Here is a 19,605-nt window from a genome sequence, read left to right as displayed (position 1 = left end):
ATTCATAATGACCCCTCATTAAATAAAATGCTTACAATTACCCCCCTAAGGGTAATTTCGTGTACAAGGGCAAAATTGGTATTATCGGAGGAATATTCGGGAGAATCAAAAAGATTCCATCGAGTCTAACACCGTTAGAGCAATTGGTAAGACGTCTGCATACCTCAGGGGGGTTTTCGTAATTACGAGAACATGGGGGGGATTTTCGTTATTTATGCTTACCTCAGGGGGGTTTTGGTAATTTGCCCATAATATATTTTATCATAAATGAATACTTTAATATGATTTACATTACAGCCTAGAGCTAAATTTACCGAATATACTTTGAGTAATTGTTGATTATCTGGTCAATAATAAAAACAAAAATATATAAAATGCTTGTAACATGACTATGTGAAATAGAAATAGTTATAACAAACATACAAATAGTTAAACATCCTCTCATAATTTTTAGGATAAACTGACCAATATAAAATTTTGGATAAATTACAACCACCGCCCTAAGATAAAATTAATTTACGAAAAAGGTACCTCGTTTTTAGAAATTGCATTCAGACCATTAGAGTTTGTAAATTTCCTACATTCACCCCTACAAATATGTATTAATGTAGGAAATCTTTAAACTGCAAGAGGATCGACGTAATTATGAAAAAAAATTAAGGATTTTTTCATAAATAGACCTCACCGCAAAAATTTCAACGTCTTCCTAGTCTAACGGTGTACCACATAGATCAATACACGTGGCGAAAATGGGGCATAGTCAAGAACAAAGTGTACCATAATTGTTTAAGTGACTCAAATACTATAAATACATATGCTCAATAACATGAAATATTCACACCACAACTACTAATTTTCAATTAAGTTTAAATATTTACTAATTACATTTTGCTTCACTTAATTAGAAATTATATTAATAAATAGAAATGGATAATTCCCAGGATATGAGCTACAAAGCTGGTGAAGCCAAGGGCCAAGCACAGGTTACCTTCATATATATATATATATATATATATATATATATATATATATATATATATATATATATATTAATAATTGTATATATAGTAAAGTTTGTGTATATATTGAGTGCAGGAAAAGGGTAGCCAAATGATGGAGAAGGCTGGTAATGCTGCACAATCTGCTAAGGAATCAATGCAAGAGGTAATCTTTTTCGAATAAAATAAAAAATAATAATAATAACAATAAATTAATTAATATTAGCGTATATATATGTATATATATTCATGAAGAATAATAATTAATTATGCTAAATTAACAATTATTATATAAATAATTTATTTATTTGTATTTTTAGGCAGGACAACAAATGCAGGCTAAGGCACAAGGTGCAGTGGACTCTGTGAAAGATGCAACAAACATGAACAAATGAGAGATTTTTCATTTTTCATTTTATTTTTTATTTTTCTATTTTATTTTTATTTATTTTTTCAGATTTTGATTTAGGCAATGTTTGGTTGCTTCAGTTTGGCAAAATAAAAAATAAAAAATGTCTGCCACGAAAGTCTGTACTTTTTTTGATCAAATAAATACATTTTGCCCTTATTTTGGTTAATTTAGATCTCATTATGTTTAGTTTCATCATTAGAAGAAAATTAAGTGGATCAAATAAAATAGCAAGTATGAATTACTATATAAAATAATTTAAACATTTTGAGAATAACATTGTTTATTTTGTGTTTTTAATTTTCTCATTTTAAAAGATTTCGATCCGAACACAACTTAAATGATATAAAATCTATGTAGCACGGACACGGAAAACGGCGATAGGGGAAAATGGTGAAACATATACGTGGGAAACGTATAAATATTAAAAGTATATAGGTGTATTTATAAATATGCTATATAAACATGTATAAGTTTATATATATATATATATATATATATATATATATATATATATATATATATATATATATATATAGAGAGAGAGAGAGAGAGAGAGAGAGAGAGAAACACATTCAAAATAAGTACTATTATTAACTATCAATTTGCAATTGATTATTAAATCATGTAATTAATTACTTGTACCGACAAAAATATTTGAAAATTCATCATTCAAACATGTGTCTAACTTTAGAAATTGCAAAATGACCGTTAAAGTGTTCGGCATGTGTCATCGAGTGTCGGACATGAAAAATACCCGAAACACGAATACGTTAAGAAGTTGAAGTTTTCATGCTATATAGCATAAAATCGATTAAGCGGTGAAATATAAACAAAATGGGATAATTAGCAAGAACCCCCTCATCTAGGTAAATGAGTTAAGAAAACACCCCATTCCAAAAATAATTAGAGAAAACCCCCTTACCTAACATTCCACCCAAGTGATATTTTCATAATTCCAAAACTACCCTTAATTATCTACTATACTCTTTCAAACCCTAATCTTATTTTCTCTTCTCTTCCGTCTCTTCTTTCCCCGTCCATTCTCTGTTTTTTTTTTCTCCATTTTATACTTTTCTCTCTCAATTCTTAGATTACTCTCTCTTGATCGGAAGATGAAGAACCAATCGGAACGGAACAACGATGCTAATTCCGTTGAAGCCATTGTCGTCGGTGCCGTCTCCTTCGTCGTCGCTGTCGAAGTCGGGGTCGGGGTCGTCGTCGGCAGATCTTAACAAAAGCCATAAATTGTCGATTTGTCATCGAAATCGAATTTTTGATGGGTGGTGGTTCTGATTTGGTTGGTGGTGCGAGTTGTGATTTTATTTATTTATTTGTAATTAAAAAACCATCATAATATCAAAGTAAGGTGATGATGGTGTGTTGTGACGGCGGTGTGGTGACGATGGGGAGGCAGATTTAGGGTTTTTTGGTGGATTGAACGGATGAAGGCGCGTGTAGAGAATTTCGCGCAGTTACCTTAATCGACTATGTACATGTTCATAGTCGATTAATCTAATCGACTATGCTCTGGTAGTCGATTAAGGTTCATCGACTCTAATTTTTTTTTATTTTTTTGGATTTTTTGTTTATTGCTTTCAATTGTATAAATCATTTATAATATTTGTATATTTTTTTGTTTTTGTAATATATAGTTGATTTTGTATTTTTTTCGCAGTTGTGATTTGTTATTTTTAGTAGCAGATTCTTAATCGACTATGCTTCACATCATAGTCGATTACTATACCTGATATAAAACAAAAATAAAAAAAAATAAAATAATTAAATAATTAAATAATTTCCTTAATCGACTATGAAGCATAGTCGATTAAGGCTAATCGACTATGCTTCATAGTCGATTAAGGAAACTGATACAGAAAAGACGGAAGAAAAAAAAAACGGAAAAAAAAAATAAATAAATAAAAATCGCTGAGCGTGACCCAGTGATGATGTGGCGGGTGGGGGCAAAGCTGGAAAGCATAATGGCTGAAAATGGGTGTAGACTTTTCTCAAATGGACTAAAATATTTTGGGCCTCCCTCAATTAAAAAAAATAGTGAGGGCCCCAAACAAAATTGATACAAAACTATCTTGTTATTATTTTGTTTTATTTTTTATTTCTATTTAAATGTGAACAAATTAGCCCGTTTCAATTGGAGAACAAATGGGTCGAATCGGTGCATACAGCTTACCCGGCCCACTAAAATTGGCCCAAGACTGTGTAACGAGTCATCCGGCTTTGTACAAATGGATTGGGCCATGGTCTTTTGTAATTAAAATATCTATTATTAATTAATTAAATGAACATTAATTTAATAAATCAATTGTTAATAATTAACAACATTGGCTTGTGGGGGTACATGAAAAGCCACCTGAGGTTTGTTGCTTCATAGCATTAAAGAAATCATCATTCCAAAATCTAGATCAAATCTCAAAATTCGATTTTCATTAATAAATAATGTGTTTTCTATCACAACTCTTATATATATATATATATATATATATATATATATATATATGTGTGTGTGTGTGTGTGTGAGAGATGCGGGATCACTTGATATGAATAGTTCAAATGTCGAATTAGAGAATTAGTTTAGGAATACGGGTTCTAGGTATACGGCGCTAGTTCGTTTTTCATGCAAAACCATTTAACGCAGTATATGACACGCGAGGGAGTTCTCTAGCAATTACACTCCAAAGCTTAAGTCAGAGGATGCCGCGTGCTGATAATTAATCCAGTACTTGGAAGCAATTAAGTCAAACTCATGATTATAAATTTAATTTTATCCGAAACTTCCATATAAAAAGAATCATAATTAAACTTGTAGAAAAGCAATGAGAATATATCAACCCAATTTCCAAATTCCAAATTCCCTTTTCAATTAAGTCTTCATTATTTAATTCTAGATATTAATGTGTTCAAAAGCAAAAGTATTAATTACTTAATAAAGTGGATTAGTGGTGAGAGAGAGAGGCCAATTGACAAAATCTGGCTCTAACACTTTCTAATCTCAAGTACTCATTCATATTATCTCATACTAATCCTCCCAACTCAGGTTTCCACCACCTTTTAAACACACACATATATATATATATATATATATATATATATATATATATATGGATAATTATAGTTACTTGAATTTGAAGAATTCATTAGTAAGCAGATTATAAATTCAATAAATTTCACCAGATATAGCATCTCGAATACGACCATGAATATTTACTTTGTGACCTCAATTTATTGTCCTTATTTCCAACTACTCCATGACTAAATCAAGATTGTTTGGTCACAAACACTCCACTAATTTGACTCAATTGTCCACTTTTACTTCTAATGCCTAACTAATCCATTAAAAACAAGTTTTTTTTTTTAATTAGTCACCTAAGAGAAAAAGTTTAAGAAGAATTAATACTTGTGGTGGCCTCATTACAATTAGATAACAATTAACAAAAAATAAATTGGAAAAGTTGAGAATAATTTTTGGGTCCCTTTTGTGCTTTAAAGAGTACACACATTGTCGATTTCATAATAACAACAATCAAAATCAAATTCAAGATGGTGAGAGTTTAATTTGTTATCGATCAGCAAATTAAACTATACGCGAGACGTAAGCTACACTACTCTAATCATGTGTAACAAGCTCGACCTAATGACCCGTTTGCAAGCGAAATCGAACATGAATCAATTTTATGAATTTATTAAATAAAGATTAAAGAATAGAGAAAAAAACTAATTATTACCTAAATTCGAACCCTAATTATTTCCATTCCATGAGAAAAGGATATACTTGAACAAAAAGAACACGTTTAATGGGTCCAGTGAGAATGAGTACTGAAGGCCATACTTAAACAAAGAAGTCCCTTAGCCTAACTACTTTTGTAAATTTAAATTAAAATGTCAAATTACCAAAATACCCTCACCTCGTTATTGTATTCAAAATATATTGAATTATTGATGAATTGTTGTATTACTTGCTACAAGAAAAAACAACATTTGTGATACCCTAATCGTGACAACAACAAAAATAATCACTAAAAGTTGTCGGTTAATCTGTTTTATTGTCAGTTATTCCGTTTTACTGTCACTTTACTACAGAGAAGTGACGATCATTATTTACTATTGAATTAGTGATTTATAGTGACAAAAAACACAGCATACAACATTTTTTGTCTAAGTAGTGACAATTCATTATGTTAGATTCATGTAAATGAGGATGTTGAACAAATATATATATATATATATGGCAAATTACGGCCACGCCCCTCAACTGTGTATTATCTTACGAAAAAACTTCTCCATAGGTGAATTTAGGGATGTTAAATCGGTAAAATTGAACCGAAATTTGGTTCGATAATAACTGCATTGCATAAATTTTATGTAAAAGTATTTAAAAGGAAGAGGTGGCTGTAATTATCCTAACAAGAAAAGTTTTTTCGTAATTTAACCATACCTCAACTATTTGCCCCTTTATATAATAAACCACCATCAAAATTGCCATTTGTATAGTCCACTATTGTATAGAGTAATATTGGCCAAAAAGAAAGGGTAAAATTGGAAACCTAGGTAGTAAATAAATAGAGAGACTTGCGAAGAAATCAATCCATAGAGAATCAGCATGAAAACAGCAAAGCAAAAGAAAAGAATCCCCACTTTTATATATATATATATATATAATATATATATATATATATATATATATATATATATATATATATATATATATATATATATATATACAGACGCACAACACCATATCCTCATAAAACTGACAAGAAACTAGATATATATATATCTAGAGAGAGAGTATATATACATATAACTAATTAAGAGAGATGATCAGTCCAAGAATCCAACACCCGACCACCACCACCACCACGACGGCGGCGGCAGGTGGCGGCGGACTGCAGCGGTGGAATTCGCCGATACCGTACCTGTTCGGGGGTATAGCTCTGATGCTGGGAGCCATAGCTCTGGCATTAGTAATTCTGGCTTGCTCTTACAGAAATTCTTCCGCCACGTCATCATCTTCGGAATCGTCGAATGAGAAGTCGAAGAAACACGTGGACAGTTTACAGGCTGAAGCAGAACACAGAATAGTGGTGATCATGGCCGGAGAAACTAACCCCACCCATCTCGCTAAGCCAATCGCCGCCGCCGCCGCCAGGCGAATTGAAGAACAAGTTTGATACAACTTTTATTTATTTATTTATGGCATTTATTTATTTATTTTTTATTTTCATTTGAGTATCATAGGTTAGTGTATATACATGCTATTTTTGCTACCTATTTTAATTATATAGACATTAGAGTTTAGATAGGTTAATTATTTGTTTGGATTTTTTTTTTAATTATTTGTTGAGGAAATTGTAATTATATATATTAATATCATTATTTTTGTTTTCTATATCTTTATACTATAGAACAGAAAGTTCAAATTTGTACTTGTGAATATCAAAAAGAATTATGAGATTAGTCGATAAAATTATAATTTTGCTAATGGTCTTTGTTTACGAGATTAGTCGATGAAATTCGAGGCGTATTGGACATGTTAGAAAATATATTTAAATCTCTATAAATTAATACAGTCGAAATATTAATTTAACAATATAATTTGTACAACGTTGTCTTCAAATTGGGATCGAGAAAAAAATATCAATTTATCGAAATTTTACTGTAATTAAGTTGTTTGAAAATGGGAATTGTTTCCTTTAAAAAAAAAAGGGTAAATTACAAACACCCCCCTGAGGTATGACCAAATTACAAAAACACCCCTCTTGTTTGGATAATTCAACCACCCCCTCAACTCATCAAATTTAGTGGAATCTTCGAGATTATATGGAATATTATCACTTTTGTACCCGTTTTATCCCATTCAAACTCTACATTATGAAGCAAGATGACCATAATATGTGATTTTTAGCTTGTATATATCAGTTTGTGGTGCATCGGAAACTGTATTTTTTACACAAAGAGTACAAACTAGAGCACATTTCACGGAATCTAGATGACTATGTTGAATTTGGCACCATAAAGGTAAAAAAAAATCATAGTTGAGGGGGGTAGATGTAATTATTCAAACAAGAGGGGTTTTTTTTTGTAATTTCACCATACCTCAGGGGGGTTTTTGTAATTTACCCAAAAAAAAACTAAAAAATGAAGAAGAGAATTGGCTTCAAAGTACAACCAATTAAATGCTGTATCCAATTATTAGTCTAAAGTAAGTTACAATTTTCTTACCAACTTTAGTGGAAGACATGATTAATTAATTAATTAATTAATTATAGCAATTTAAATTCTCCACAATTTAGATAGGTGGGGTCACCATGAAAGTGGATAATAGTTGACTTCAGTCTCCTCTTCTTAACATGAAAAACAAGGGTGTTTAGCTATATTTTGTTTTCTAAGTTGTTTTATGTATCTAAAAAGACAATTTTATAATTTAAAAAAGGTATATCCCTTTATTTATGGAAATTAAATTTGACTCAATTTGTTGATTAAATTAGTTATTGAATAAATTAACTACTATTGTGCGACTTCAATGTGAATGTAAACTATGTAGATGTGTGTAAAATGGATAGTTATCAATGCACGTGTATGATGATATCTTACTCGTCGAAGTTCACAAACTGTGAAACCAAATGAATAAATGATCCAAAATATGTCATATTAAATAGATAAGTTGGACACGATATCGATCTACCTAAAATATGTCTATCGATCTATACACGAATATAAATGTATCTAATTTTATGTTCGAATGAGTACTAATGATAAATTCGATACATTTCGTCTAAAAAGTAGTACGGAAATTTGGAGTCCACCTTCCCCATTACTCCCCTAGTTGTACAATTGGAACTCAAATACTGGGCATTAATCAAACTATTAATCAAGAATTTTCGATTAGAAAAGAATTGAAATGTTAAGCGTCGTTTTAATTTTACAAATATTGTTTTTAGGGTAAATTACAAACACCCCCCTAAGGTATGGTCAAATTACAAAAACACCCCTCTTGTTTGGATAATTACAACCATCCCCTCAACTCCTCAAATTTAGTGGAATCTTCGAGATTATATGGAATATTATCACTTTTGTACCCGTTTTATCTCATTCAAACTCTACATTATAAAACAAGATGATCAGAATATGTGATTTTTAACTGGTATATATCAGTTTGTGGTGCATCGGAAACTGTATTTTTACACAAAATGAGTACAAACTAGAGCACATTTCATGGAACCTAGATGATTATGTTGAATTTGGCACCATGGGGGTGGAGGTGTAAGAAAAAATCATAGTTGAGGGGGGTAGATGTAATTATCCAAACAAGAGGGGGATTTTTGTAATTTGACCATACCTCAGGGGGGTTTTTGTAATTTACCCTTGTTTTTATTTTGAACGTGGTTTTGACCATTTTTCTAGTCTGGTTTTAGCAAAATTCAAAACACGGAAACCGTAGTCATTTGAATTAGTTTTTTTTAATTCAACTTGAAACATCTAAATTGGACGTAGAATAACAAAGTTATGCATAGTTAAATTTTGAATTTCAGATAATCCAAAATATCAAAGTTGCAGGTTCTGTTCATTGCTTTATGCATATTTTTTTCACCTGGCATCCGATTTTGGTGGTTCAAATCGGATTACAAAGCTAACTAAAAAAACCACGAACTTAATACTTTGAGTTTTTCCAAATTTAAATTGAAAAATGATCAAAATCACGTACAAAGTCGAAACAGTATTATTAAAACTAAAACGACATGTATCGCATCCAAAAACCAACTATTTAGCAAGAAGCTTCCTTATATTCTTGTGTAGGTGGACGCAGCGGCTCGTGCACGCAATGATTCAATGATGACTATGGAGAAATAGAATTTTAATTTATTAAAAAAGGGTTTTTCATTTTTATTTTGGTTAAATATATAATGAATAAATGGTTAATGGGAGACAAAATTGCAATATTAATAGTGGTATTCATCATTCAATACCAAGTCCAAGTGCCCTTTATCTGTTGGCAACATTTTAACTTGGCGGACACAAAAAATCTTTTATGGTATATTCCGGCGGCGGATTTGCTCCACTTCCGATCGGCACCACCTGGTTAGCACTACATGTAAATATCCTGTATGCTACAAGATATTTACAGCACATCAACTTTGCCCACGTGGAAAATGAGATAAATTTATTTCAACCCAAATATTATTTACAACATTAAATGTCAGCTTTTTTATGACAAAATGTGAAGCAAAATTAGAGGTCATTCATTACAATTAGTGTGTAATTAGTCAGACATGAGAGGGGTATTTTCGTAATTTGACCTTACCTCAGGGTGTGGCCGTAATTTACCCTCGATTTATTTCGGACATAAAAAAAATGGGAAGTGTTAGACGCATCGAACATGCAGTCTAATAATACATGGATATCATTAATAGTAGAATCGAAGGTGCAATCTTGGAACGAAACCAATTTTCAGTAGCTAAAAGATTTACCAAAATACCGAATCGACGTGGGATTTTCACATAACTAACCAAAGTAGAATATAACGGCAAGCTCAAAAACGGGATCAAGAACCTTTCAAGAGAGCAAAGATAGTAACCCTCCCACTCTCTATTTCCGAGTCATTATGCCTACCCTCTACAAAAGAATATATTCGTGTATACAAAAAAAAGACGATGTCTCGATTTTAGGCCAATCCCGTAGTAACAAGAAAGCAAATAACATTAGAACAATCTAGAACCTTCCTTATGAAAGTTAAACCGACTTACATCGAATTGAAAAGTGTTCCTTTTACATGCCGAAATTGCACATCTGCACGAATTCCATTTCATTGTCGACGTACTTTGTCCAGAGATGCTTGTAGCGGTTCATAGCAATATCCAGCCAAGGTTTCATATCGCCGCTGAAATGGATAACCGCAGCCTTGTCGATCTCTTCCATGCTGATGCTGGGGTTTATTCCAAGCCCCTGCACATGCCATGCTTTGTCCAATGACTTCGTTGTTGAGTAAAAAGTTACGAGTCCAGCTGGCAGTGTACCCATTTTCCATAATGTACGGTCCTCGTTCTGCATCATTCGTTAAAAAATAAAAAAGATATTTTATTAGCGAATCTAATTTGTATGTGCAATGCATGTATGTGTATCAGTGTGTGTAGGGGTGAAATTGGAATGGAATTTCCAATTTTGGAACAATATCTTTTATTCCGAATTCCGGAAATTCCAATTCCATTTTTTTTTTGGTAGGAAATTGGAATGTACATGAAATTTGGATTTTCAAATAAATTCCGAAAATTCCGATTTTTTTTTTTCTGAAAATAACACTATTAATCATTATTATTATGCATTTTATGCTCTAGGTGACTGAAAAATTGAAAAATTGAAAATTTTCGCACTCCACCGATTCCTATCCAAAAATCTCCAATTTTGGGACAAGTTTGTTCATTCCGATTTCTGTTTCTTTTTCAGCCAAATTGGAATTAGTCGTCACTTCTGAAAAAAATGGAATTATCTCAAAGTACGAATTCCAATCCAATCCGTCCAATTTCCACCTCTAAGTGTGTGTGTGTGTGTGTGTGTGTGTGTGTGAATGCGTGCACATATGAAGAATTATAGAACCAAATAAAGGTAGTAAAACATAAAGCTTACCAAATTCTGCCAATAATGATATTGGTCGGTGGATTTTTCCAGCCGCCAAGCATCAAGGTCAAACATATTCATGCCGAAAGCCCATGCACAAGCCCTCGGATTAAACTTCTCCTTGATGAGAGGGTGAGAAAAGTTTAAATATTCAGAAAAGCGATGGAACGACCCAAAGCAGGTATTGACAGCTCCGTTAACTTTTCCATCCATATCGATTTTCCAGAGGGCGGTCAAATCTTTCTGAACTACTACATCATCGTCCAGAAACAAAATCTTCTGCAGGTTAGGGTAAAGTTCAGGCAGGTAGAATCGGAGGTGGTTGAGCATGGATAAATACTTGGGATTTCTAAATTTCATGCTGTTCACATCTTTAGTAGTGTTCTCTGCCCTTGTTTCGAAGTAGAATTTCTGCAAGTTTGTGGACTTAATTTGTTTCAAGACCGGTGCGTACGACGCACTCAAGAACTTGAAATTATCCACCGCCTTGATCTCGATGTGGGCCCCACCTTGTATCGGCCTCATCTTGAACCAAACTTTGGTGGCAGCAAAATTCATCCTGTCAGTAACAATATGGAAAACGTGCTTGTACGGCTCCTCTGCATTCTTAACAACCGAGTTAACAACCACAGAGATTGCAATCACGTTGTCTGAAAATAACGCGTAATGATACAAAGTGGGGTCCTCAAATTCAGGCTTTGGCTCGTCATCCACGTATTTCTCTGGATGCGCAATTCTCTCCTCCATAAGCCGCATCGCAAGGCAATGCAGACTCTTGGGGGTTGACTTTGCAGCGATCGAGCTGGCAAATGCACCGTTCTTCTTGGCCTTCAAAAGCAACTCGTTGACAGCGAAAATCGTGTCTTTCAATTTCTGTATCTTTAACTGGTTGTCGTACGACTCTTTAGACTCTGCTATCATTAGCCTAGCAATCTTAACTTTGTCTTTGACCTCCTTCTCGAACTGCCTCAACACATCCTCGTCAACCGGCCCGTTGGCTTCAAACAACGCGGCACGATAGGTCTGCCTCAATTGAAGGTCCGAGAAATTCGAAGCCAAATCATCAAACATTTTCAGCTGCTTAGATATCTCGAGTTTCAGCTTCCTCGCATATGTAGCGTACGCATTAACTAACGCAATGTGATTATTTGCCTGATTGTATATCATATCTAACCTAGTCTTCAGCGGATCCGACTGCCATGCTAGAAAAGTTCTCCGTACATGTGTATTTCCTGTAGTATCCATAACCTGTTCATAGTTGGGAAAATCACGGAAAAGTACCGTAAGTTCATATCAAGCTGTTTACATTAAATTTCCAACAAAGCAGCAATATAACAGTCGAGTAATAATCGCATCAAAACAAACTATATGCCGATTAAACAAGAAAAACCCATCTTGAAACATAGGATGTTTGCCACTGCTAGAAATCAAATGTAGATTACATTCTACCCAGGAAATTAAGTTCACACAAAATGGATTCGACACGGAATTGGTGTTTACCAAAAATTCATAAACAAATGCAGAGTACATCTGTTTCAATTTCGTAAAAAAATAAAAAAAGGGGGAGATTTTTCTCAGACATTCTAATTCAAATTCTCGAAGTAAACAAAACCGCGAAGCAATCTAAAAAATTCAGAAGACTGGGAACACTAAATTAAACATAAATACGCACAGAGTTCCGTAGCTAAAGAGTAAAAAAAAAAAAAAAAGACGCATTGAAAGAGGAGATTTTTGAGTGCTTACGGCATCGTTGTGTGACTGGTGAGAGGAGAGCAGAACTGAGAGAGTAGCAAGGAAGAGGAGGGTGAACATAGCCGAAACGAAGATCTTGTAGCTGAAGAAGCTCCGGATCACGGATCCGCCTCCCGATCCGACCCGACCGCCCCGGACCGCCACCGCCATCACGATCGCCCCAGGACAAATCCGTAATTACTGCAGTTTCTCAAATCACGAACCCTAAATCAATTCCCAATCTCTTCGAGTGCTGCTACAAATCAAGGTCTCGATTCAACACACACAAAATACGAAAATGTGGTGGATTTGTGCGTTGTGTGTGGGGTCTCCGAGCAGGGATATAGATACGTGAATTTGTATGTATTGTTAGCCGGAGTAGTGCGTGTGTGTGTGTGTGTGTGTGTACGGAGAGGAGTTGAGATCTGAGAGTGAAGCTTCGAGGTGTAGAAGAAAATGGAGATATTTACGGGTCCGACCCGCGTCGGCGTCGGTGTGTGTTTTTTTTTTTATTTATTTATTTATTATTATCTGATGTGAAAGAGTTTTCCGATAGGGAATCTGTTAAAAGTTAACCTCTTCAATTTTCTTTATTTACATTTTTCACCCTAATTGTAAATAGGTCAAATTACGAAAAAGCCCCTTATGTTTGGGTAATTACAACCACCCCTCTCAACTATAAATCTTCTTACACGTCACCCTTGCGGTGTTTAATTTAGTGGAATTTTCAAGATTATATGGGATATTTTCAATTTTGTACACGTTTTATCCCATTTGAGCTCCATGTTTTTAAGCAAGATGGTCATAAGATGTGTTTTTTGGCTTGTATATATCAGATTGTGGTGCATTAAAAACTGCATTTTGCACCAAACGAGTACAAACTACAGAACATTCCACGGAATCTAGAAGATTATGTTGAATTTGACACCATAAGGGTGGACGTGTAAGAAGATTCATGGTTGAGGAGGTAATTGTAATTATCCAAACATGAGGGATTTTTCGTAATTTGACCATACCTCAAGGGTGATTGTAATTTACCCTTTTCTTCTTGTGTGTGTTTTTTGATAGATCCCCTTGAAAATTTATCATTGATTCTAGGGGCAATTGGAGAAAATTAGGGGTATTCGAACCAAAAATCTGGTATTCGATAAAGATTTTTTAAAATTTTGATATTCGATACAATATACGGTATTGATGTCCGGTACAATATACTTGTGCCCGGTAGGGCAAAAGTATATATTTTTTCATAAGTTTATTTGTGAAAAGTCCCTCGTCTTTTCAAATGCAACAATTCAAGCACTGAATTGCCTTTTTTTTCGAACCAATTAAGTCAAAATAGGTCGAATCAATTGATTTAAATCACTTGACTCAATTGTATACCAGTTAACTTATTTTATTGTAATTCACTCGATTCAACTAATTTTAATAGGTTAACTTGACACGGAAGGCACATAAAAGGGGGATATATAGAGATAATTATCTGATTTATTAAGAGCGAATTGATAAAATCATAAAATATAATAAAAATAAAAATTAGGTTGCTTGTTGAAGAACTTTTCACCCCTTAATTCTAAATAGTTTTACAAAACAAATAATATTTGTTGTAAAATAAAATACTCTATTTTTTTTAATTTTTTTTATATGTTATACATTTAGTTTGTATGGATAGAAGATTTATAAATTCAAGAAAACGTATCACATCATAATTAGTATCTAAGTAGCATTAAATTTGTTCATGACCATAGTGTTATGAAATAGTACTAGGCAGGGTTGGGCCAAGCCCTTGTGTTTTCATAGTGTTTTCTTTATTTAAGGGCTTAAAATGGCCCAATTTAATCACTTGGTCCAATAGACCACCTCACTTCTCAACCGGACGGTCGTCTGAGTTTCCAGGTCATTTTCCAGCCGGCCGTCCGAAACCCCTCCTTGGTGTACTTCGGCCTTTTCTCAATTTTTTTCCCATTTTTATCCATTTTTTGACCGTTTTGTCTTTCGATTTCCCAACATGCACCTAAAACACATAAAACAAGTCATTGAACACCATATAATCGATTAAATCTACAAAAAATCACGTAAGAGAATGTAATTTGAGTGTAAACACTCAACAATGGACACGAAAAAAATTTATACCCAATTTTACCACAATAATTGCAAGTATTAGATGATAATTCGGAATGAACGGTTGTTCTAGTATAATAATCCATCGGTCATAACGTACTGAAATTAGGAATTCTTGCATACGGTTCATCCAAGTAGAATATGTAGTTCCACCAAAAAGTAGTGACATATTACGAGATTGCCCCTCTGCAAAAACATTATGAGATTGCCCCTCTATCAGTTGTCATAAAATCAATCGGTATAAGAAAAATGCGCAAACTTCTGGCCTTATAGTGCATTAAACACACACAAACTATCACATCATTTAATTGTAGGCTGCCATTATCAAATCTTCCCCATGTAGACAATTACTAACAAACTCAGATTAACACAGTCACATTATCGATTTAATTTTTTTAATTTAACTTAGTAAGTTTACTTGAATTGAGAAAATAACACTAAAATCAGCATCTTTCAATGTGAAAGAAAAACAAAAATTACATCAAACCAAAAAGGCCCCTTTGCTAGTATTTTTCACGATCCATATTCCATGGTACCATTTCATTTTTTCCAATTTTGTGTACTAGAAATATAAATATCCAAACTTAAAAGCATTCAACGTAGATATCAGAATCTTTCAGGGCCGAAATGAAAATATTATAAGAAAAAGAAATGGCAAAGTTTATGAGCTAAAGATGAACGTAAAAACGTTTTTCTACTCTGGAGACGTTTTCCGCGCGAAATTTCAGTTCAACTCCGGAAATTTCGAAAGTTTTTCCGTTCAGATTCAAAGATCCTCCGATTCCAAACTCTAAACGCCGTTTCTCCTACAATTCCGTTTAGATGTGGTTGGCGTTGTTTATTACGTTTCGACGGTGAGAATTGTAATCGTGTTAACTTCACAGTGCTGTTCAAAATTTGTTTTTTTCGTTAACACTTTAAATAGTGTCAAATGGATAGCTAGAGGTATAATCAAGTGAGGGATCAAGTACCAAGCCACACGCGCGCCGCCGCCGCCCGCCCGGACCGAGACCGAGTGTTAAGTGTATATTTTTACACTTTATCGTAACTTTTTATTTGAGCTTTTGGTGTGTTTTAACGATAATTGGTGCTTAAAAAGTTGATTTATTGTATTTTAGGTACAAATTGAAGAATTGGAAAAGTATGGGGTCAAAACTGCAATTTTGGCGAAAATATGGGTCAAAAGTGAAAATATCAAAATTCTGAAGAAACAAGGCTCGGACCCCCGTCCCAGTTTTAGGGCAAATTATGGGACCCCCGTCCCATACCCCGAAATTGCGCAGTAAAGGGATTTTAATCGCACAAGGAAACTGCCTTCTTCCCCAAGTTCTTCACCCTATATAAGACCATTCCAAGCACACAATTATCCATCTTTTTACGCAATTTCAAGAGCAACAAAGCAATAACGAAGACGAAGAATACGAAGACTTCGAGCAAAGATTTATCGTCTATGATTTATATTATTTGCGTTTTTGATTTAATCATGAGTAGCTAAACTACTTATTTCTAGGATTTTATTTGGAACCCTATGTGGGATTTATGAACCCAATTCTATGATTTTATGCAAGTTTTAATTCCGGATTATTTCTTCTACTTGTTTTATTAAGTGCATGAACTTGATCAACTTATGTGCTTTTATGTTATTGTTAATCGCATGAATCGGAAGATCGGGTTAATAATTAGAACTGTGGTAGAAGAGCCTTTGTGGTATTAACATAGGAATATAGTTAATCTCTTAGGTAGCCATTATTGAGATTTGTGCTTAATGCTGTGTTCTAGAATTAATTGCATAGGAATATAGTAATTGAATCTAGAGTATTAGAATCGTAATACACGCGGAAGCGGGTTATGATTATTTTAGCATCTCAGGTTAATAATCCGGGTTAATTGCTTGCATAATTGAAGGAATTGGGGGAATAATAATCACATAGGGGGAAGAATAAAATCCTAGGCTTGTCTACTTTGATTAATCTTCGTATTTTAAATTGCTTTCTTGTTTTTGTCGTTTTAATTGCTTTAGTTTAATTTAGTTTATTAATCATCTTTCGACTGTGTAGGGTGGGCTTGATAATAATTGGTAGAATTTAGCGTCTAGGGTTAGATAATTAAATATTCCCTGTGGGTTCGATATCCGGACTTAATTGTCCACTATATTACTTGTACGATACGTGCACTTGCGTGTAGGTTTTCGACCAACAAGTTTTTGGCGCCGTTGCCGGGGAATATTTTAATTATTTATTTTATTCTAGCTCTAGATTTGAACAATTTTCACGATTCACCCATTTAATTTTTGTTTTATTTTTTTTAGGTACTGTGTATGCGTAGAAGACTCGATCTTGCTAGAGAACCGTTTGATCCCGAAATCGAACGTACTTTTCGAGCGGCTAGGAGACTTCAACGCGAAAACAATACAATGGAGGACGAAGAACGCAGACGGGCCGCGGGCAATTTACTCGAGGCCAACGGAAACCAAGTCCAAGACCCACCCCCTCAAATTCCAGCACAGCCGGCAGTTCGTCCACGAGCACTTCAAGACTACATAATCCCAACTCTAGACGGATTCCGCCCGAGCATCCAATATCCACCCATTGAGGCGCACAATTTTGAGATCAAGCAAGGCCTTTTGACGATGCTCCAAAATAACGGGCTATTTAGTGGGTTGGCAGGTGAAGATCCCCATCTTCACATTGTCAATTTTCTAGATACCTGTAATTCTCACCGTCAAAACGGCGTTTCCCAAGAGGCGCTACAATTAATCCTCTTCAAGCACTCCTTACAAGGAAGAGCTCGCCAGTGGTTGATGTCCCAAGCCCCCCACTCTATCTCGTCGTGGCCTCAACTCCTCAACCTTTTCATGAAAGTCTATAGCTCACCCGAGAAGGACGAGAGAATCCGACGAGAAATTCACAATTTTGTCCAAGAGCAAGGCGAGCAATTATACGAGGCATGGGAGAGATTTAAAACCCTTTTGAGGCAGTGTCCAACACATGGAGTCGAACAATGGCGGCAAATCCACATCTTCTACCAAGGGATCAACGAGAATGCACGAACCGTTTTAGATGCCTCAACCGGGGGTAATTTTATGAGTCAATCGATACCGGATGCATTTATCATGTTGGATCAAATTGCACAAAATCGGTTTGCCAAGTCAAGCGAAAGGACGGTTAGTGGAGCCAAGAAAGTTCCCGGAGTGTTGGAGTTAGATGCAATTACGGCCCTTCAAGCTCAAGTGACCCAAATTGCTCAACAAAATCAACTCCTTCTACAGCACATCAAAGCAAGTCCACCACAACAAGTCCAAGCAATTGATTCTCCATGTTGTGAAATTTGCGGTGGAAATCACTACACACTCCAATGCCAACAAGATGTGGAGTCGCTCAACTACGTCAACAACGCGCCTCGCCAATTCCAAAATCAAGGGTGGAGATCACAAGGGCAATATGGAGGAAATCAACAAGGCCAAGGATATCAGAGACCTCAAGGTCAATTTCAAAATCAAGCCCCTCCTCAACAAAGCTATCAAAGCAACAATCCACCGGCCCAAAAATCAAACACGGATGAGATATTGGCCCAATTCATGACCGCTACCCAAGCCTCGTTGCGAAATTTGGAGAATCAACTCGCTCAATTAGCTTTGAATCAAGAGAACCGTCCGCAAGGAGCATTGCCATCGAATACGGAAGATCCTCGAAAGCAAAAGTTCGAGACGTGCCAAGCTATCGACGTCAAGATCGAAAAAAGGGAAGAAATTCAAGTCAAGCCGCAAGTCACTGTAGCCGAATGGTTCGAGCCAATCCCATATCCACAAAGATTGCTAACAAAAAAAATCGAGGTCGAGACGTGCCAAGCAGTCACCTTGAAGAATGGCAAGAAATTGGAGGAAGCCCCACAAAAAGAGAAGAGAAACACGGTAATTGAGAAGCCGAAAGTGAATGAGGAAAAAGAATCAACTCATGAAGAGCCACCATCAACGGTGCCTTCACAAGTCCCCCCAATTCCTTATCCTCAAAAATTTGTAAAGAAGAAGCTCGATGTCGAATATCAAAGATTTTTGGACAAGTTGAAGGAAATTCGCATAAATATTCCTTTCATTGAAGCACTTCAAAAGATGCCAAAGTGGGTAAAGTTCCTCAAGGACCTCGTGAAGAAAAGTAAGAAATTGCAAGGAAACGAGATGATCCAACTCACGGAGCAAATTAGTGCAATTCTTACTCGGCCTCTTCCACAAAAACTCGGCGATCCAGGTAAGTTTACTATTCCTTGTACTATAGGAGGTAAAAATTTTAGATCGCTCATTGATTTAGGTGCTAGCATTAATCTAATGCCATACTCTACTTTTAAAAATCTTGGGTTAGGAGAAATTGAACCGACGGCTATAACTCTTCAATTAGCCGATAGATCTTTAGTTTACCCAAAAGGTATTTTAGAGAATGTGCTAGTGAAAGTCAACAAATTTATCTTCCCTGTCGATTTTGTTATACTAGATATAGATGAGGATAGGGAGATACCTCTTATCGTAGGGAGGCCGTTTTTAGCCACGTCGAAAACTCTCATTGATTGTGCTAGTGGTGATCTTACAATGACTGTGCATGATCAAACAATCAAATTCAATGTTTTTAGTGCTAATAAAAATCCATGTGATAATAATGATTGTTTTGCTATTGAGCTTATGGATTTCACAAATAATGAAAAGTTTGATGTTTCGATCTTGGACAATGG

The 19,605-nt window shown here is 34.7% G+C and overlaps 2 protein-coding genes across 2 annotated transcripts; one reads left to right on the top strand and one right to left on the bottom strand.

Annotated features, from left to right (window-relative positions):
- Positions 1-834: 834 nt before the first annotated feature.
- On the top strand, positions 835-1,576 carry LOC105955802 (uncharacterized). The gene is made up of 3 exons (XM_012979597.2): positions 835-983; positions 1,096-1,164; positions 1,319-1,576. The coding sequence occupies exons 1-3, from the start codon at positions 927-929 to the stop codon at positions 1,391-1,393; spliced, it is 201 nt and encodes a 66-aa protein (XP_012835051.1). The 5' UTR covers positions 835-926; the 3' UTR covers positions 1,394-1,576.
- An 8,312-nt stretch (positions 1,577-9,888) lies between these two features.
- On the bottom strand, positions 9,889-13,341 carry GAUT9 (galacturonosyltransferase 9). The gene is made up of 3 exons (XM_012979595.2): positions 12,781-13,341; positions 11,047-12,285; positions 9,889-10,467 (listed from the first exon to the last, which is right to left on the bottom strand). Exons 1-3 carry the CDS (start codon positions 12,937-12,939, stop codon positions 10,192-10,194), a joined length of 1,674 nt encoding a protein of 557 aa, XP_012835049.1. The 5' UTR covers positions 12,940-13,341; the 3' UTR covers positions 9,889-10,191.
- Between the last annotated feature and the right edge of the window lie 6,264 nt (positions 13,342-19,605).

Source organism: Erythranthe guttata, chromosome 11 (assembly GCF_056151865.1).
Source record: "Erythranthe guttata isolate IM_541 chromosome 11, IM_541, whole genome shotgun sequence".
Lineage (NCBI taxonomy): Eukaryota > Viridiplantae > Streptophyta > Magnoliopsida > Lamiales > Phrymaceae > Erythranthe > Erythranthe guttata.
Note: the sequence above shows the minus strand (reverse complement) of the source record. Positions and strands in the feature narration are given on the sequence as shown.